The 21,598-nt window shown below is 46.9% G+C and overlaps 1 protein-coding gene across 1 annotated transcript in view; it reads right to left on the minus strand.

The window, feature by feature from the left end:
• The window catches only part of RASSF10 (Ras association domain family member 10), a 2,237-nt gene extending 1,120 nt beyond the window's left edge, over positions 1-1,117 (minus strand). The window contains 2 exon segments of the mRNA XM_077761068.1: positions 1-2; positions 4-1,117. The exon segment at positions 1-2 is cut by the window's left edge and continues 1,120 nt beyond it. Of these exon segments, the coding sequence (XP_077617194.1) occupies positions 1-2; positions 4-887 (886 nt within the window). The 5' untranslated portion in view covers positions 888-1,117.
• Positions 1,118-21,598: the final 20,481 nt, after the last annotated feature.

Raw genomic sequence — 21,598 nt, forward strand, 5'->3', positions numbered from 1 at the left:
GCCTCGGGCTCCTCTGCAGGGCTGGGCCCATCGACCTCGATGCCTGCGCCCACCAAGTAAGTGTCCTGCACGTAGTTGACTCCGTGCCGCCGCATGCGGTCCAGGTGCACCTTGGCCTCGTAGCGATCGATCTCGCGATCCAGCTCCCGGAGCCGCTGCACCTGCTGGCGAATGGTGTGGTCCTGGGAGAGCACCAGATGCACCAGCGTCTCCATGCGCTCCACCGATGCGCTCTCAGTGGAGCGCGGCGACGACGAGCAGGACGAGGCGGTGGACGACGAAGTAGACGAACAGGGCGACGACGGCTGCTGCTGGCGCCGCCGGTTGAGCTTGGCCAGCTTGCGGAAGGCCTTGCGCACCACCCGCCGCTGCTTCTCCTGGGTCATGGCGAGGCTGGGCCGCGCCGGGGCGCCCCGAACCGAGGAGGGGCGCTCGCGACTGAGCACTACGCGCGCCTCGGCGCTGCGGGGGCCCGCGTTGGGTAGTGACGCCTCGCTGCGCACCAGCACGAAGCGCACATTCTCCTGCTCGTCACCCCAGGCGGCCCAGAGGCGCAAGATGCGCGTCTTGTTAGGCAGGATGCGCTCAAAGCCCCGCCACTTCTCCACGATGCAATAGCACTGCGGGGGCCCGCACAGCATGCCCTGCGGCAGCGACTCGTCGTCGTCGTCCTCGTCTTCGTCCAGGAGTTCCTGAAGCTCCTCCCGGCCTGGAGAGTCGCCGGCCGTCCCTCGCCGCCTGCCCCGCCGCTGCCTCCGTCGCCGCCGGCAGCCGTCCTCCAACAGCACCCGCACCACGTCCGAGCAGGTGGTGCGGCGGGAGAGACCAGACACCAGCTTCTCCTCCTGGCAGATCCACACCGAGATCTTCTTCTCCGAAGAATCCATGGTGCAGCCGGGACGTAGGTGGCGGGACGGGCTGCGCCCCGCTGGGCCGGCAGGGACGGCGGGCGGCCCGGCAGCTCTGGGACAGTTTAGGCGCCTGGGACCCTCGCCCGGTCAGCACTGGCCCTCCTCCCCGGTTGCGCACCGAACGCAAGCGCCGGCGCAGGCTGGAAGGGCTGAGGCCGTGCTCGGCCCGGACGGCGCGCTCTCCCTGGGCAGTGCGCCCGGGGCCGGGCTCCCGCCGCTCTGGCTCTGCCGGAGGTTGCCGGGGCCTGCAGGTTTTGCTCCTCCCCACGTGGCTCCTCCCCTGCCCGCCCCCAGCGCCCAGAACTGCGGCCGGAGCGCGGGAGGCGCGGCGCCCAGACCCGCCCCTCGCTTCCTCGCCGCGCCTCGCGAGCCCCGTCCGCTCCTCTCTCCCGCTGCGCGCGACGGGAATCTCGGCCCCTCTCGCGGACGCACGACTCAGGACTCCGAGACCCCGCTGCTGCAGGGCCTGGAGCCCGTGCCTAGGCGGGGATCAGCGCTGCCTCTCCCTCGGCCCACTGGCTCCTCTCCTTGCGTGTAGAGCTACCTGTACGCATCTTGACTTTCTCACCTTTCCCGGCGCCCCTTGGTCCTTCAAGGCCGCGTCGTCTGGGGAGTGCCCTTCGGGCCGACGAGGAAACCGAGACGCGCAGCGTCTCTAAGGGAGCCTCTCTGACCGCATCACTTGACCTCCCGCTGGGAGCAGTAAGTGCTGCCTTTAATGCGGAAGGCCTTCCAGCCCTCCACGGCCGCAAGCAGCATTTGCATATTTAAGGAGAAGTTGACGGACTGCGCGCTCCGTGAGCGCCGGTAGAGACAGAGGGGCCTAGGCCTGAGTGTGATCTTCAGAGAATGGCTCCAGGTTCCCCCCATGGTCAAGGTCGTGGCTTCCCATGTTGCCGTGACTTCGCACAGCCTTATCGGCAGGCAGCGCCTAATTCTAGTGGAATTTCGAGGCCCTAAACCCCAGTCACGAGCTTTTTTCCACGTTCCATGACCGTGACAGTTTCTGGCAATATCCAGTATCCATCCAGATGTTGTCAAAAAGAGATAAGAGCCAAGTTTCCCAGCTCAAGAAATCCAAGACCACAATGTAAATGAACTTCTTCATCCTCAGACGTTGATGAGGATGCTCCTTTGCACACAAGACTTGGCCTTAGCTTGTCCTTGTAAGCACAAGTCTGATAAGGTTACTCCCTTGCTTCAAGACCTCAGACGACTGCCATTGCCTCCTAAATAAAGTACTTTAATCCATTCACTCAGTAAATATTTATTGAGTACCTACTGGCTCCAGATATGTGCTAGGGATTTGGTGATGAACAAAGCACAGCCTTGGCCAGCAAGGAGCTCACAGTCTAGTGAAGAGCCCCACTGAGTGAACGGGTCCAACACAGGGGTTTCTGTGCTCTGATAAGGGAGGTATGAGGTGCTAGGGGAATGCTGGAATAGTATGTACCCAGCTTGGGAGAGTCAAGGAAGACTTCCCCGGGGAGGTAGCATCTTAGGCAAGGCCAAAAGCACCATTTAGGTCAGCCAAGGAAAAAACCGAGGGAGGAGACAGGTGGCATCCCAGGCAGAAGGAGCCATATGTGCAAAGTCAAGGAATAGAGAGGGTGGTGGTGTGGCTGCTACTCAGGCTACAAGGAGCAGAAGTGAGAGTAGTGTCAAAGAATTAGGTTGGATGAGGGGCGCCAAGGGGGCTCAGTTGGTTAAGTGCCTGACTTTGGCTCAGGTCATGAGCTCATGGGTTTGTGAGTTTGAACCCCCCATCAGGCTCTCTGCTGTCAGCACAGAGTCCTGCTTAGGATCCTCTGTCCCTCCCCTCCTGCCCCTCCCTCCCTCTTTCTCTCAAAAATAAATAACATAAAAAAAAAAAAAAGAATGAGGTTGGATGAGTGAATAGGAGTCCTTCAGGAAGGGAGGTGAACCTACCATAGGGTTAAAGAGAAGCCATAGGGTGCGGATTCCGAGTTCAGACTGGCTGAGCATAAATCTCAGCCCTGACCCTCAGTAGTTCAGTAAGCTTAGGACAAGTATTTCAACTCTCTAAGCCTTAGTCTCTTCATCTGTGAAATCACAATTAAAAAAAAAAAAAAAAACCACCTTATAGGTTTCAATGCTGAGACATGGCAAGCCCGTGGTAGGAGTTTTGTTGGAGGGATAGAAGCAGGGGATGTATTCATTTTCTATTGCTGTGGAACAAATCACCGTAAATTTAGTGGCTTAAAAAACACGCAGTTATTAGTTTGTAGTTCTGGAAGTCAAAAGCCCAGTATGGGATGGCTGGCCTATCTCTGTGCAGGGGCTCCCAAGGCTACTGGCAAAGCATTGACTGGGTTGAACTCTCATCTGGAGGCTCTGGGAAAGAAGGAATCCATTTCCAGGCTCACTCATGTGGGTGGTAGAATCCAGTTCCTTGCAGGTAGAGGAGTGAGGTCCCTGTTTCCTTGCTGGCTGTTGGCTGGAGCTCATTGTCCACTCCTGCAAGCCCTTCTTAGGTCCTTTCCACATGAACCTCTTCGTCTTCAAGCCAGCAACAGCACGTTGAGTCCTTTGAAAACTCCTTGGCTTTGAGTCTCCGTGACTTGCCCTTCCGCTTGCTGGAGAAAACTCTTTAGGTAGATTCACCTGGATAACTTCCCTGTTTTTAAGGTCGACGGATTAGTAGCCTTAGCTGTATCTGCAGAATTCCTTTTGCTGTGTACCATAACATAATCACCAGAGCAACACCAGAGTGTTGGAGATCATGGGGCCATCTTAGACTTCTGCCTAACACAGAACGTAACATGATCTTCTCATTTGAAAAATCACTCTTGTTTGCGGTGGGGGTGATGGTGCAGGGGTGGGGGGGAGGATGAGAGGGAAAGAGGCTCTTTAGAGGACTGTCACATACCTTCAAGGAGGAGATGGTAGATAAAATTGAGAACTGTCAAAGAGGCCGGGCTATTTCCATCTCCCTAGCATGGTATTGGAGGTCTCTTACAGTCTGGCTCAGCCCATCCCCCCAATTCCTCACATGGTTGGCTCTCGCTTCCCCCTTCCCTCCTCACACGTGATTGTTAGAGCTTTGTTCTCAACCACAATCCACACTGGATTTTAGGCTCCACAAGGGTAGGGATCATATCTGTTTTGCTCACTTTTGAATCCTCTGCATTTAAAGTACGACGCGTGGCACCTTCTAAGTTTACTCAGAATCTGTCAAATAAATGCATGAACAAATGAATTAATGAATCCTACATTCTGGCAAGTCAATACCTCACTCATCCAGAACAGCACGGGTATCTTGATGCATCCATGCTTTTGTGCGTGCTTCCCCTGCTCATGAGGATCCCTCTTAGACAACTGGAAAACTCCTACTTTATCAGAAGCTCGGCTCGAAGATCATACACTCTGGGAAGGCATTCTTTCCTCCTCCAAAATGAATTCTCCTGCCTCTCTTACTGCAGAAGTTACATTTTTAAAATGTCTGCTTACCCCACAAGACTTAAGAGCTTTCTGAGGGAGTGGATTGACTATCTTGTTTATATTTGGGTCCCCAGTGCCTCAAGAGCACCTGGCACATAGTAGTCCCTCCATCTTCCTCGATGCTGTAAGGGACACTAAAATAAATGATGTCTAAGATATTCTGCTACCCTTAAGGTTAGTATAGTTTCTTTCTAGAGGCAGAGAGATATGTGGGATCCCTGTTACAGGAATGATATATATGAAATTCCTGCTGCAGTAATTAGAGTAATCAAGGGGTCCTGGGAAGGTTGAAGAAGGTGGGGCTTTACTAAGCAGAGGGAAGGAGCTGAGGGTATCCTTGGAGGGAGAGATCATGTGACTTAAATTAAGGTAGCTATGCATATGGTTGTATACCAGTGTTTTCGAGTGTGGGTTCTGAAATCACCCTGCTTGGATGAATCTGTCACCTTTCACCCAGCTATAACCTTTTTAAGTGTTCTTCGTGGGGACAAAAGAGACAATAATAGAACCTTTCTTATAGAGTTGCCATGAACACGAAATAAAACAGTGTACAGCACATAAAAGATTTAACACAGCGTCTAGCAAATGCTCCATGAAACATACCTAGCTTTATCCCCAAATTTTATTGAGTATCTACTCCATGATATACCCTGGACTTGGTGTTGAGGATACAGCAATGGACTAGACATGCATGGTCCCTGCCCTTACAGAGCTCACAGGGAGGGCTACTTTCGTATTTGTTGGATTAGAAATGTATTTGGTAGATCATGATAGGCTGACGTGATAAAGGGAGCCAAACATATATAATGGCTCAAATATGACAAAGGTTTACTTATCACTGACCTAATAGTCAAAAGCAGGTGTCCTGATTGGTAGGTGGTTTTATTCTAGACAATAACAGGGACCCTGGTTCCTTCCATTTGATGGAGCCCAAAGCCCATAGACTTCATCATCTACATCTGGCCAGAGGAAGGAAAGAGGAGGGAGCCTCCCTTCTGCTTCAATGCCTTGGCTGGGAAGTGGCGCACACCACTTCCATTCATGTCCTACTGGCTGGAAGCCAGTCACATGGCCACTTGTAATGGCAAGGGAAGCTGGCAAATGCAGTGACCCAAAAGAACATTAAAGTGAATTTTTATGAACGGCTAGCTACCTGCCACGAGAATCTTTATAAGAAATGGGAGGTAAGGGAGAGTTCTGAAAGTCTATAGGCTGCAAATGGTGGCCCACAGGATGTGTCTTAGGTGGAAGACATCCTCTCCGGGTAGCCATGTACCCAACACTTTCCATGTCTCATATATGACCCAATCCACATACATTCGTAACTCACCTGACCACTGTGCACATTGAGTTTGTGACTCCTGCTTCTACACTTCCTCCCAGGATGTTTTCATTCACTGCAAGGGATTTAATACTCTCTCTCTCTTTTTTTTTAATGTTTTATTTATTTCTAGGAGAGAGACAGAGAGAGACTGCGTGAGCAGGGGAGGGTCAGAGAGAGAGGGAGTCACAGACTCCGAAACAGGCTCCAGGCTCTGAGCTGGCAGTCAGCACAGAGCCCGACGCGGGGCTCGAACCCACGAACAGCAAGATCATGACCTAAGCGAAAGTTGGACGCTTAACCGACTAAGCCACCCAGGCGCCCCAGGGATTTAATACTCTTGATCTGTCCTGGCTCCCAAATCTATGTGTCCCTTCCAAATCTCCTGATCTCCAAATACGTACACGCAGCTGCTAGTAGTACAGGTCCACTTAGGGGTCCCCCAAACACCCCAAACATGTGTCCAAAAAAAGCTGAACCCATCATCTTTCTTCCCAAACCTGCTCTGGATCCTGAACCCCTATTTCAGAGAATGGCCCCACCATTCACCAAGTGAGATCAGAAACCTGAGGCTCACACTCTGTTACTCACTCTTTATCTCCTTGCCTACAGTATACTGAAGTTCTGTGAGGGTGTGGGTTTTGTCTGCTTTGCTTTCTGCACACAGTAGGCATTTGGTAAGTGTTTGTGGGAGGAGGGGAGGAAGGGGAGGAGGAAGGAAGGAAGGAAGGAAGGAAGGAAGGAAGGAAGGAAGGAAGGAAGGAAGGGAGGGAGGGAGGAAGGAATTGCTTATTTCTTATCTGGATCCTGCACTTTCTTCACAAGTTTCCTGGTCTCTGGTCTTGCTTTTCTGTCACATCCACTACTGACAAATGTCTGATGACCCCTGTTAACCTCAGCAGAACCTACACACCCTTGGGATCAGACATCTGCTTTACCGGCAGCCTGTCCATTCCAGCTGCCCCCTTGTTCGTATCGTCCTCTCTGACCCCCTGGCTAATTCTTACCCACCCTCCAGGTTTCAGCTGAATGATCACCTCCTCCTAAAAGTCAACAACATCCTCTCCAGGAAATAATCCAAGCAAAACTGGGCTTTAGGATGATTAACCCATATCACTAGGTGGGAACAATGGATGTCATGACACACTTTTGTTAGGAAGAAGACAGGGCTGTTAGGGGAAGGTGAAAATTCAGACTGTGATCACCTAAACACCTTCCTACACACAGAGTAGATGCCTCTAGCACACCATGGACGTTCCGGTCTTAATCTTCAGGGTTGCGCTTTCTAACACAGTAGCCCCTGGATATAGGTGGCTATGAGCACTTGAAGTGTGGCCATCTGAACTGAAATCTGCTGTGAGTCTAAACTACACATTAGATATCAAAGACTCAGTACAAAAAAAATGTTTAATGCCTCATGAACAGTATGCCATATTGACTACATATTAAAATGATACTGTTTTGGAAATGCTAGATTAAATCCTTAAAATTATTTTACTTGTTTCTTTTTACTTATTCTTTTTAAAAATGTTCACTTATTTATTTTGAGGGGGAGGGGCAGAGAGAGAGAGAGAAAGAGAGAGAATCCCAAGCGGGCTCTGCCCCGACATGGGGGTCCATCCCCTGAACCATGAGATCATGTCCAGAGCTGAAACCAAGAGTCAGACGCTTAACCAACTGAGTCACCTAGGTGCCCCTCTTTTTGTTTCCCCCTTAATAATACCTCTGTAGCTCACATTGTATTTCTATTAGACAATGCTGTCTCTGGGAAGTCCTAGAAACTCGGAGCAGATTGTTTGAGTCCCTTCAAGTGGAGTTACCCTAAGAGTCCTAAACAAGTGCATATCTGTCTTGAGCCATGGCCATTTCCAGAGAAAGCCACTGCAGGCCTTTCTGGATTTGTTGCTGGAAGGTTTCTTTTTGTTCTATGATGTCCCTCAGAAAAGCTTCTTGCTGCAACGTATGACAGCCCCCTTAGACAGCGTAAGAAGCCCACTCTTGAGTCTCGCCTGCAGCCAGATCCCATTGAAAACATACCTTGTTCTCTCTCCTAGAAATAAATAAAACATTTTTAAAAATTTAAAAAAGAAAAGGGCACCTGGGTGGCTTAGTCGGTTAAGCGTCCGACTTTCGCTTGGGTCATGATCTCGCGGTTCGTGGGTTCGAGCCCCGCATCGGGCTCTGTGCTGACTGCCAGCTCAGAGCCTGGAGCCTGTTTCGGAGTCTGTGACTCCCTCTCTCTCTGACCCTCCCCTGCTCACGCTGTCTCTCTCTCTCTCTCCTAGAAATAAATAAAACATTTTTTAAAAATTAAAAAAAAAAAAAAAAGTAAACATACCTTGTTGCTTCTCAGACAGGATTTCAGCATCCTTGCTCACCTACCAGCCCTAATGGAAGACACATAGATTCAGGCAGTGCTCTGAGCCAGAAAAATACACAGGCTTCATAATAGGAGAAAATATACAAAAATATATTTATACCCTCGGGGAGGCATTCATAAACAGGACATTTAATAAAGCAAAATGCAGAAGAGAAAGGTTCAGGAAAGATAACCGTATCAAAATCCGAAACTTTTCACTAAATAAAGTATGCAAGGATATCATCGATAATGTTGAAAAGTTCAAGAAGAACTCAGGAGAAAACATTTACAGTGTAGATACCCAAAGCTTAGGATTCGGGATGTAAAAAGAACTCCCGGAGTTTAGTTTAAAAAAAGATCATGCAAAATCATTAAATGTTGTGTAAATGGGTAAATAGGTAAAGGGTAGATTACAGGTAGACACCAGCAGAGGAAGAATAAATGGCCAACAAACATGAAACAATGCCCACCCAGACCGGAAATCAGGAAAGTGTAAATTTAAGTAAAACAAGATGCCCTTTTCCTGTCAGCAGATGGGCAAAATGTTTTAAATTGATAATAACATTGTTGGCAAAGATGAGATACATACTCTCATACACCACTGGTGTCAATCAGTACATCTATTTTAGAGACAATTGGATCATAACTATTAGAAATAAAAATATGCATACCCCATGTCCCAGAAATTCAATCTTATTGTACCTACCTTAGAGAAACACACATATATGCTCAGGAGGCACGTACAGGGTGTGCATTGGCCATTTTCATTTCAGCGAACCCAAGGATACCATTCAAGTGTCCACCATTAAGGAACTCACTGAAGGTATTGGGGGACACCCATAATTTGGAAGGCTAGGCAGCAGTTAGAGCCAGTAGATTTATATGCATAGGCAATAACAGATCTCTCAGATGGATTGTTCTGTGCAAAAGGGAAGTTTTGGAGTGATGTATATGCTGAGATACCATTTATATTTAAAAACCATATACATACACATATACATATGACCACACCGTATGTTTTCAAGGGGTACCTATATCTGCATATATGTGCATATAGCCAGATATCAAAGGTACTAGATTGAGAGCAGTGAATCTCTCCTGGGAGAATAGGATGTTTGCAGAGGAAGATCAGAGAGGAATTTAGCTTCCTCTGTAATGATTTTACAAGAAGAATTCAGTCACATATTACCTAACTATGCAATTATAGTGTATGATTTTAAAAAGTGAAAGGCCTCAGGTTGGATCACTGAGTTCTGCTTCTCCTTTAGACCTTTACTTCACCTGTTCGTGTCTCCTTGCTGTGGATGCAGCCCCGGGAATGATGGCATCTCTGTTGCCTCTAATCTGAAGGAAGTTATACAGCCCACTGCTTTATCTCAAAGGATGAAGATTAAGTATGAGACCGGCTGAGGAGGAGTCCCAGTCGAGTACCTGGTTTCAAAAATGTGCTTCATGCTGGGGCGCCTGGGGGCTCAGTCGGTGAAGCGCCTACTTCAGGTCAGGATCTCACAGTCCGTGAGATCAAGCCCCGCCTCAGGCTCTGTGCTGACAGCTCAGAGCCTGGGGCCTCCTTCAGATTCTGTCTCCATCTATATCTCTGCCCCTCCCCCATTTGCACTCTGTCTCTCTCTCAAAAATAAATAAATATTTAAAAAAAAAAAAAAGGATGTGCTTCACCCTGGATCTTTTTTTCTTTTTTGGGTGAGCTTCTAAGAAGACAACATAGAACTTCTACGATGCTCTCACGGTGGCGGCGGAGCCCTTTGCTGAATGTCCTCAGGTTGAATCTCAAGGGTGGCATGTCATTTGATTCCATGGGTTTTTAGTCATCTTCCTTACACCTATGAGAAGTAAGACACAGCTCCCTTGCTCCTGAGAAAACCGAGGGCCAAGGGGCAGGGACTGGCCGGTTTCCCAGCTCACAAAGCTCTGCAGGAGCTGGTATTTTGTCTGGAATTCCTACCTGTCCAGTCTGTCAGTCACGGTTCATGGCAGCCGTGGAACACTCCAAACAGGAACTTCCGCCCTTAATTATCCCGAGCCCTGCAGAAGTGTGACTGGACCTTACTGCCCGAATCAGTTCCTCTTAATGATTAACCACAGACAATAATCTGGCAAATTATGTTTACGGAAACGTGTGGCTGCACTCAAATGCATCGGGGGACATCTGAGACTTGCCACTCTCCATCGAGGGAGTGCATTCCTAACCAGCCTGAGTTGGGGCAGAGATGCTGGGGGCCGGGGTGGGGGGCATCCTCAGGGACGTGGCTTCTAAAAGTGAGGCCAGGCAGTCCCCCACTCAGAATTGCCAGCGGTGTTTATTAAAATGCAGATTCCAGGGCCTCTCTCTCCACCTAGTGAATGGGTGTCTCTAGAGGTAGGCCCAGGAATTCTCGTGTCAAGCTATCTCCCCTGGGGCTTCTTCTGCACACTACAAGTTGAGCCCACCTGCACTAGAAGGAAAAACCCTGAAACAAGAATGCTCATAGCAAGAATGCACTTCTTTAGCCACGTTGGCTCTATACGCAGTAAGGATATATAAGGGACATCCACACACAGTAGGGTGTTGGCAACGTATGAGAGGCAAGAAAGGGATGCCCCTGGGAAGAAGGGGAAAGAAAGGAACAGGACAGGGTAGGAGGGGAGTCTCTCATTCATTATACTCTGCAATCTTGTATCTTTGCTGGAAGCTTTGTATCTACGGTCACAAGCCTAGGTTACAAGGCGATAACATAGAAATGTTTAGGTAAGAGTCTAAAGTAGCACTGACTTGAATCACCTGAAAGACATTCTGGAAGATATGTGACATTCTTAGTTTTTGTTCCAACAAAACCAGCCTCGTTTCTGATTCACAGATCATCCTGGGGACGTATGACTTGCAGTCAGAGAGCGGTCTCTTGAGCAAAGCAAAACAAAACAAAACAAAATAAAACCAAAAAAAAAAAAACCAACCCACCACAGTTCATTCAATGGTCTGTGACATCACCTTTGAAGAGTTTGTCAAAAGGGGTTTTGTTCAATTAATTTTCATTATCTGTTGTTACCCAGTTAATGAAAGGTGATACTATTAATGAGTGTGTGAACGAGATAGTGCCTTCGTTGCCACATGTGAAATATTCTCCAGCCTTTTCAGGGGGGAATCGCCCTGACCCAAAGTGTGGCCTTTCTTCATTGTAGAGAAATACAAACTCTTTCTCTCCAACGGTCCCAACACCAAATTATTATGTGTCAGCTGCTCACCACCCAGGACACAATATGAGGCCTGTGCTTGAGTTACTGCCATTTTATGTGAGCAAAATGCTAGCTTTCTTTTTTCAGCGAAGTCGATTGAGTTGGGAGAAGTTTCAATACCATACTTCTTGGTTTGAAAGCATGATTGTTTTAGTAGCTGGCATCAGCTGCGGAGAACTTGCCAACTCCCTTTAAGAAATAATGTTTGGAAGAAGCTAAATTTGATTAAATGGGACCTTTGATACAAATGACTTTCAGACAATGAAACTATCTTCACAAGGAGATGTTCTCTTCCCCTACTGAGGAAGAAATAGAGACATGTTTCCATTGTCACTGTGTCCCGGCTGGATTGAAAAGGAAGGCTGTGGGATAGATAAGCAAAAATAGGTTACATTTGAGTAAGCCGGCAGTCTCTCCCCACTTGCTGGAGAATCTCCTCTTTGTCTCACTCCTGAAGCACAGCGTTGTTTTCTTGGGCCGGTGCTCTGGGTTAAACCTGGATTAAACTATGGATCCCTTACACTTGATTTTGTGATTGCGAGACTTACACAAATGCAAACTGAGAACACAATCGAACCCTGAATCGCTTAAACCTCCATGAATAGGAAAGAAGCCACTTGATCTTCCGAAAGACTGTCCGGTTGCTTTCTCTTTCATATCTTTTGTTCAGCTATAAAATGAAATCACTGAATTCTTCCGTATGTGAGTATTTGCTACTTTCGAGTATACATTAAAGGAATTTCACAAAGCAAAACTGTCTCTTTAAAAGTATTTTATCCATATGATTCAGTTTCATTTCTCAGTATGTGTTTTTTTTTAAGTGTTTATTTTTTTTGAGAGAAACAGAGTATGAGGAAAGGAGGGTCAGTGAGAGGGAGACACAGAATCTGAAGCAGGCTCCAGGCTCTGAACGGTCAGCACAGAGTCTGACACAGGGCTCGAACTCACGAATCACGAGATCATGGCCTGAGCTGAAGTCAGACACTTAACCGACTGAGCCACCCAGGTGCCCCTTGGTATGTGTTTATCCAAAAGATTTGAAGACAAGTCCTGAAGAGAGATGTGCACACCCATGCTCATAGCAGCATCATTTACAATAGCCAAAAGGTGGAACCACTCCAAACGGCCATCGACAATGATAAATGGATAAACAAAATGTGATATACACATATAAGTCAGCCTTAAAAAGGAAGGAAATTCTGACATACTACAACATGGATGAATTTTGAGGTCACCATGCTAAGAGAAATAAGCCAGTCATTAAAAAAGAAATATCGTATGATTCCATTTATATGAGGCACCTGGAGTAGTCAAATTCACAGACAGAAATTTAGGGTGCTTACCAGAGGCTGTGGAGGGAATTGTTGCTTTATGGGTCTGAAGTTTCATTTTGCAAGATGAAAAAAGTTCTGGAGATGAACACCGGTAAGAATTGCACCACAGTGTGAATGCACTTAATGCCACTAAGCAATACGCTGAAAAATAGAATAGTAAATTTTATGTCATGGACATTTTACTAGAACTTAAAATAATAATTTGTTTAGGTATTTCAGATTTTTAGGTCAAAGCTCTTATTCAGAGAACCTTCAACTTTTTCAAAATGTAATATGCTTTCCACGTGACTTTAAATGTAAATACTGGGGCACCTGGGTGGCTCAGTCAGTTAAGCTTCCGACTTCGACTCAGGTCATGATCTCACAGTTCATGGGAGCCCCACGTCGGGCTCTGTGCTGACAGCTCAGAGCCTGGGACAGCTCAGAGCCTGGAGCTTGCTTGGGATTCTGTGTGTGTCTTTCTCTATCTTTCCCCAACTCACGCTTTGTCTCTCTCTCTCTCTCTTTCAAAAATAAATAAATAAAATAAAAATAAATAAAAATAAAAGTAAATACAATATTTTGTTAATTCCCTGGGTCTTTCAGGAAACTAAGTTTCTGGTAACTGTCCATTTGAAGAAACCCTTTCTCCTTGGCTCCGTGTATAGTCAGATTTCTCAGCTATTTGGGCTGATCTGTGGCTTCATCGCTCTGGTCTTTATCAGAAATGTAGGTAAATGGTTGCATGCTTTGGTAAACTTGAAAAATGATAGCTGGGTACTGACCAATCTTTATGTTGAGAAGCCTGAAACCATAAAGTGCAGTCTTAATAAAAATTAATGTTTCTATCTAGTTCACAGAGCCGTGCACAGAATTAATAGCACAAGGCCCGCAGAAGTACCTGGAGGCCATTGTCAAGTTATCTTAGTAGATATTTGCTTATTAAGCAGTAGCAAGGAATAGAGCTGATGGACCCAAAGACTACTTTTATCCCTGTTTCCTCAGATAGGAAGCGCTAGGTTTCTAAGCACCGGGCTTAGGGGCAACAGAAGAAAGGGTTCTAAATCCCTGCTCCGATGTCAGCTAGCGAAGGGGCTCCATTTATGTATATGTTATATATTGGGGTTCTGTTCACCTCAAAAAAGTTTAAAATTCACTGACCATGAAAATGTGTCGATTGACTGTGCACCTTTCCTTCTCTCCTTCCTGCTACTCCCGCTGTGCCAGTTCCACGTGGGAATCAATGCAGTTGAGCAGGGTGGGGGTGGGGGGGGTGGACCCACTGAATCCACCGGGAGCGGTGGGAAAGGACCTCACTGCAGACCTAGGCAGGGCGGATCGCCCGTCCACCGCCGGTGGCAGTGATTGGCTCAGGAAGGGGCACGTGACCTCAGGGGGCGTGGTTAGAGGAAATCTCAGCGCTTTGCTGCTTACACTCCTTGGCACAGAGCTTTTCCCTTCCTGCCATCCATGCCGGAGGGCATGTAGCCCCAGGGAACAACTGGAGCCCGGTTTACCACCGAAGGGTTCGCCCAGATCTGAAGACTAGTAACACCCGGGACACAGAACCAAGAAATGGTGTGGCAGAAATTGGTTCCCGTTCAGGTGTTCGAGCGAGCCTGGAAGCTCTTCAGATCTTTATGGGCTTTTCAAGTACGTGAGCCGGTGAATTCCCTTTATAATTTAAGCCAGTATGAGCCAGCTTTGCTGTTCCTTAGAACTAAAAACCTTCTGATGCGTCATTCATCTGTCAATACGGGTGGCCCCTTTATTTTGCGGGGGAGGAAACTGAGGCCCAGTGTGCTACATGATAGTTAAGAGGCATGGCCTTCGCAGTCCCAGATCTTTTTCTTTCACTGTTCCGGTCATTTAGAGCATGTTTGTGATGAGCTTGGCAGCAGTGAACACAACGTTAATTCTCCTTATTACCAAACACTAATTGGATGTGCTCCAAAGTGCTGAGGCGGGTTTTCCTCACATTGGGCTTGGGCAATACATCTCATTGCTGTATGGCCACCTGTGTATTATAGGGCCTAATGGTTCATTAGAAAGAAGAAAAGATTGGGGCGCCTGGGTGGCTCAGTCGGCTAAGCGTCCGACTTCGGCTCAGGTCACGATCTCGCGGTTCGAGCCCCGTGTTGGGCTCTGTGCTGACAGCCAGCTCAGAGCCTTGGAGCCTGTTTCAGATTATGTATCTCCCTCTCTCTCTGACCCCCACCCCCCGCTCATGCTGTCTCTCTCTCAGAAATAAATAAAACATTAAAAAAAAAAAAGAAAAAGAAAGAAAGGATCAAGTGCAGGGACCTCATTGAAGAACTTTATTTTTCTTAAGTTTTTTATTATTTATTTTAAGAGAGAGAGAGCATGTGCATGAGGGGGAAGAGAGAGAGAGAGAGAGAGAGAGAATTCCAAGCAGGCTCCACACTGTCAACACAGACCCTATTGTGGGGCTTGAACCCACGAACCATGAGATCATGGCCTGAGCTGAAATCAAGAGTTGGGCACTTAACTGACTGAGCCACCCGGGAGGCCCCAAAGAATTTTATTTAATTTCTAGTTAGTTTACCAGCAACTTAGGTTCAATTACATATGCTGCTTTGTCATTTTTTTCTAAGCTTGTCACGTACTTTTGTTTCTTGCTAATCATCCCTTATTACCATTTCTTATCTTTCAAAATTACAACCTCACTGCCCTGTCTTCTTACCTTTTGGGCCCCCTCCACAGCCACCAAGACTTACATACGTCATAAATATAAGGGAAGGAAGAAAGACAAAGAGAAAGAAGAAGTAAGTGTATGTACGTATAGGTGTGGACATAGGGTAAGAGAGAAACCATACATAGTTTTAACAGCCTTTGTTTCTGCAGCTGATAACTAGGCAGAATTGATATTTATAACTTCCTTCCTCCACCCCTCATTCCATGTTTCCTTCCTTTGCTCCCAGCCAGGATATCAACTGGTGTGGGTTCTTTATCTGGTTGAATGACCTCAACTTTTATTTCTAAAGGGTCTGACTCTTCAGTGCTTATGCCTGTTTTTTTCCACTAACTGATACTTTTGGACATGCAGGTACTAAGAGGTGCCCCAAGAATCCCATGGGTTGCAGACATGGTCCTCCCTGCCCTCCTTGCGTGGCAGCCACTTACCTTCTCCTTGGTTACCAGCACCTAACACCCCAGCAGGGACAGCAACTCCCTCCTTTGCCTTTTTGTTTCATGACTCGGTGAGCCCATGATGGTTGACTTGGACGGAACCTGCTGAGAGCAGTCTTTCCTTGGGCACCCAGACCTCCGGGACATCAGAACAACATTCTGAGCGAGTGCGTCCAGATACTTGGACCTGTGCATTTTATTTACGGGGAATCCAGCAAGATAAGTTTGTTGCTGAATCAAAGTGTGTGCCACACTCTGTAAAATAGAATCCTGAACTTTCATGATGGTGCCTATCTGGTGCCAGAGGTAGGTCTTCAGTAGGGTGTCCCGCCATCTATCTGGCTGGCTGCTCCTTGCGAGGTAAGAACAGTAGATCCCACTGGCATAGGCCTGTTGCCTCACTTCTTTTGCTGTGAAATGTGTTCCTTGATCAGAAGTGATGTGGGGAAAACCATGACAGTGAATAATGTATTTTGCAAGTTCATGGAGTTGAGACAATAGCTTAAGATTGACCATCATTTGCAACAGCTGGAAGGCATCGACACCCCTAGTCCTGAAAGGGCAAGGGAGAAGAAATAATGTTTCTGGGCCAAGTGAGAGTGAGAGACATAGAGAAGGCAAGTCCCACCCATGCCAGCAGGAGGGACACAGAAGGACACAGCCCTTGCCAGAGGCACAACACCCAGACAGAGAGGAATCAGGGAAAAAATAGTCCAAGCTCATCTACTGCCCTTTGATCTCTAGCCAGTGCCTCCTTTTGTCTGAAGTCAAAGGAAACCAGAAAGCAAAGGGCTTCTGTGATGCTTTCCAGAAGGATTAGGCTCCCAGGACCCAGAGCAGAGCAAAGAAAGGCAGAGAGTAGGGCTTGGAGTGATGGGAGTTGGGAGGGGTGATAGCCAACACATAGAAAGAATAATTCAGGCAAAAGAAATCCGGAAGGAATCTCTTGTAACCTTGAGGTCCTAGGTAGAAAATGGAAGGGTTTAGGATCCTAATGAGTATGTTTATTTCTTCTTCCGGTGGTAATAGATTGTCAGAGAGATGGCATGAACATAGAGTCTGGCATGAAGATGGTGCTCAATCATTGGTTGTTAATAATAAAACTGCAATTTAAGTAAGGAAGAGGAAACCCATATATCAAAACCAAAACAAAACAAAACCAAAGAATAGGATAATAATATGAAATGGCACTGAGGTTCTAAAGGGCATCTAACTTTTATGAAGGGTTTACTATAGATTAGCTGGTTTCCGTCAACCATCTTTTTTTAGGTCCAACCTCAATCTCATAAGGTTAATACTATTACACATATTTTATAGATGTGGCATCAGGGATCAGAGAGGTTAAGTAACTTAATTATGACTATACAGCTAATACATGGCAGAGGCAGGATTTGACCTGGGTCTTTTTGAGTCTCTGCTCTTAATTGGTAGATAGAGTACAAGATGTTCCCCAATGATCCTGGCCTCCTGGTACTTACAGGCTGCATGCTCCTCTTCCCCATGGTTTGTGTGACCAATAGAGTATGATAGAAGTAGGGGTACCTGGCTGGCTCGGTCATTGGAACACGTGACTCTCGATCTTGGGGTTGTGAGTTTGAGCCCCACATTGGGCATAGAGATTACTAGAGAACATGATAGGGGTGCCTGGGTGGCTCAGTTGGTTAAGCTCATGAACCGCTCATGACTTCAGCTCAGGTCATGGTCTTGCAGTTCTTGAGTTTGAGCCCATGTCAGGCTCTGTGCTGACACTCAGACCCTGGAGCCTGCTTCAGATTCTGTGTCTCCCTCTCTCTCTCCTCCTCTCCATCTCCATCCTTGCTCTCTCGAAAATAAATAAATGTTAAAATTTTTTTTTAAAAGAGAGAACATGCCAGAAGTAATGGTATGACACCTCCAAGTCTAGATCATAAGCACATTGCAGTTTCTGGCTCTTTCTCTTGGATCACTCGCTCTGGGGAAGTAGCCACCGTGTCATTGGTAAGGACCCAATGGATGAGGAAGTGAGGTTTCTGTCAACATCATCAAGGAACTAGGCCTTCTGCTAAGTCGTATGAGTGAGCTTAGCAGTGGATCTTCTGGCCCCGGTCAAGCCTTCAGATGACTGTATCTGAGGAGTCATGTGACCTCAGATAAGCCAGAACCGTCCAGCCAAACCACTCCCAAATTTCTGCCCTGCACAACCTGTGAGCTCATACATGTTTGTTGTCTTAAGCCACTATGTTTTAGGCAATTTGTAATGCAGAAATATATGAGTGATGTAACATTCCAGTAGCAACACTAGCTCAGAAGCCATTAGCTCTCTCAAAATTCCCAAGTTTCTAATGTGGGCCTTGGGAGAGCAGTTGGAAGTCATCTGGAAGAAAGGGCCTCCAACACAGCATGTCCAAAACTTAGAGTACGATGCGGCACTTGTGAACTTGTCGATAGTATGGTTCAGCCATGGAAAGAATATGTTTAGGAGCAGAAAGAAATAAGTGGGCGGGCTGTCAGGGGCTAGATTATGAGGGCGTTGTTTATGTCATCGTAAGATGTTTGGACTCTATCCTATAGGTAGTAAGGAGTTGCTGACCTTGAACAGTAATGGCCCAAGGCAGTGAGAAGGATAGATTCTTTACAAATAATGGAGGGAGGGGCGCCTGGGTGGCTCAGTCGGTTGTGTCTGACTCTTGATTTTGGGTCAGGTCATGATCTCACAGTTCATGAGTTTGAGCCCCAGGTGGGGCACAGTGCTGACTGTGCGGAACCTGCCTGGGATTCTCATTTTCTCTCTCTCTCTCTCTGCCCCTCCCCTGCTCATACTCTCTCTCAAAAATAAATAAAAGTAATAAAAACCTTAAAAAATAAGCAATGTATGGAAAATAAATGACCCAATTTTTTAAAAAGCAAAAGATTTGGAGTTATTTCACTCAAGACAATATGGGGACAGCAAGCAAATGAACATATGAAGAAACAAACAGCATTAGCCATTAGGGAAATGCACATTAAAATCAGGTACCAGTACACACTTATTAGATGACTGAAGTTATAAAACATCTCAAAAATGTTTTAAAGTTTGAAAATGCAAGTGCTGGCAAGGATGTGGAGAAACTGGAAGTCTCCCACAGCAACTGCACTCAGGCACTTACCCAAGATAAATGAAAAGTTATACTCACAGAAAACCCTGCACCTAAAGTCATATCATGGCTTTATTCATAATCATCAAAAGCTGGAAATAGCCCATATGTCCCTCACCTGATGAATGGATAAACCAACAGTGGTATTTCCACAGACACAGCAAGAAAAAAGACAAATCTACGGGACACCTGCGTAGCTCAGTCGGTTGAGTGTCCGACTTCGGCTCAGGTCATGATCTCATGGCCTGTGAGTTCCAGCCCCAGGTCAGGCTCTGTGCTGACAGCTCAGAGCCTGGAGCCTGCTTCAGATTCTGTGTCTCCCCCTCTCTCTGACCCTCCCCCACTCACACTCTGTCATCCTCTCAAAATAAGTGTTAAAGAAATTAGGGGAAAAAAAAAAAAGACAAATCTACTGATTCCCACAACACGGTAGAGAACGAAATGAAATCAAATGAATACTGTTTATAGATCTAGAGTTACCAAATGATCCTTTTTTGAAAGTCCGTGCTTAACCCTTTAAGAGACATGACAGGTATATATTTATTCTTGCACAGTTGCCCTACATCTATCTGGTAAACACAATAAATGTTTGACGAGTGTGCTCATCTCCATTGATAAAATACGGTATAAAATGAAATACAAGGGCACCTGGGTGGCTCAGTTGGTTGAGCGTCTGACTTTGGTTCAGGTCATGATCTCACAGTTTTCAAAATCGAGCCCTACTTCTGGCTTTCTGTTGTTAGCGTAGAGCATGTTTCAGATCCTCTGTCCCTCTTTCTCTCTGAACCTCTCCAACTCATATGCTCTCTCTCAACAATAAATAAACATTTAGAAAAAAGAAATGTAACTTTTCTGTCATTCTGGTATGTATATCTGTATAATCAACATGTGGTTTTCTGTATATGCCCACATAAGTTTGAATTGGAATGATCTTTGACAGCATTCATTTATCGTTGTAGGTGAACAATCATGAATATGCAAAGGATTTTTATCAGATCAAACCCAATGGTGTATGCGTTTTCCTTAGTTCTTAAATATTGGCTACTCTCAATCAATTGTTAACATTTCTTGATCCCATACTGCAGTTCTTCTCATGATGCTACATATAAGAAACACCAGAAGTCGGGGCGCCTGGGTGGATCAGTCAGTTAAGCATCTGACTCTTGATTTCAGCTCAGGTCATGATCTCACATTTGGTGAGACTGAGCCCCGCATCGGGCTCTGTGTTGACAGCGTGGAGCCTGCTTGGGACTCTCTCTCTCCCCCTCTCCTCTGCCTGCCTCCTACCCCCATGCATGCATGTTTTCTCAGGCTCAAAATAAATAAATAAACTTAAAAAAATAAAAGGAAAAACCAGAAGTCACCTGAACTCTGATGTTCAGTCCACATTTCCTTCCCTTTCCTCCCTCCCCCGCAAAATGACAGGCGACCATAAAGATGGATACATATTAGGAGGCCGATGGCAGTAGTCCTGGTGGGAGATGGGGGAGCCTGGAGCTGGGCAGGGCTGTGGGGGTGGAGAGCAGGTAACAATATGGAATGGAACTGGCAGAAAAACTGGGAGCTCCACAGAAGGTGTGGGTGAGTGAGAGAGACAGAGACAGAGGCAGAGACAGAGAGAAGTTAGGCCTGGCACAAGGACACCGATTTGTTGGTCCTTTTATTCTCAAGATATAAAAAAGACCTGAAATTAACACATCGGAAGAATCCATAAAGAAATCTTTTTTTAAAAATAGAATCTTTTCAACCCCTCCCCATCCCCCGCTTTCTGCACCGGGGGAATGTTTCACCTCTCCTGACTGTGGGTTTTCAAGTATGAAAGGTTTTTGCACTCAGTTGAGATCGGTGGACTGGAGAGACCTGGGTGAGAGCTCAGGGTTCACCTGAGGCTTCCGTACCCTGAGGGCTGCCAGGCACCTGGAGAGGGTAAGGAGTTGCTGGAAAGCTACAGGAACACAGACACGGTGGCTTCTCTGGGAGAACAACCCTTTGAAGGAGGGGGTGGGCAGGAGGCTCCCCTCGGGTCTCTCAGCTGCTCTGGTGTCTGGGATCTGTGGGCAGACGGAGCTCTCTCTAATCCTGGACTCAGAAGAGTGATCCTCCCCGCCACCAGGAGCAGAGGGCTGTTCCCGCCCTTGAGAGAGCGCCCTCTGGTGATTCCAGGCGCTGTTTTGCCCTCTCCAGTTCCTTTGTCAACAGCCTCCAGGAAGGAGCCCAGCTTGCTGCGGGCTGAAATGAATGCCAGCTCACATTCTGTTTGTGCCTGCTTACCCGGTGCCTTGATGACCACCCCAGCACTGCCTTTGTTTCGAAAGGTTACCTGTGGGAACACTTCCCCTTTGTAGGTTGAAATTAACAGCAGGCAGAGAGAGTCCATTGATAAGCGGAACCTTAAAACTCACACTGAGAAAGAAAGAAGTTTCCTCCAGCGTGTGTGAGCGAGCCAGATGGAGTGATAGCAGCTATTAATGCAGGGTAAGACGCTTCTACAAACATTTTGACACCTCTGTATGCTCGCGCCCCACCCCCTGGGCCTGTAAGACAGACTCAGCTGCCAAAACGGGCAGCTGAAAAGAAATTGAAGCTTAAAAAAAAAACAGAAACACTTTGGGTTCAGCGGGGATAGTGGGGCAGATGGAAAACACTGGAGGAAGGTAAGGCTGGTCCCTCCCACCTCTCCCTCCTGGTTTTTTCCCATAGCACTTCTCACCCAGCATTTATTTTGTCCAGGATTTGTT

Source organism: Crocuta crocuta, unplaced genomic scaffold (genome assembly GCF_008692635.1).
Source record: "Crocuta crocuta isolate KB4526 unplaced genomic scaffold, BGI_CrCroc_1.0 scaffold233, whole genome shotgun sequence".
Taxonomy (NCBI): Eukaryota; Metazoa; Chordata; class Mammalia; order Carnivora; family Hyaenidae; genus Crocuta; species Crocuta crocuta.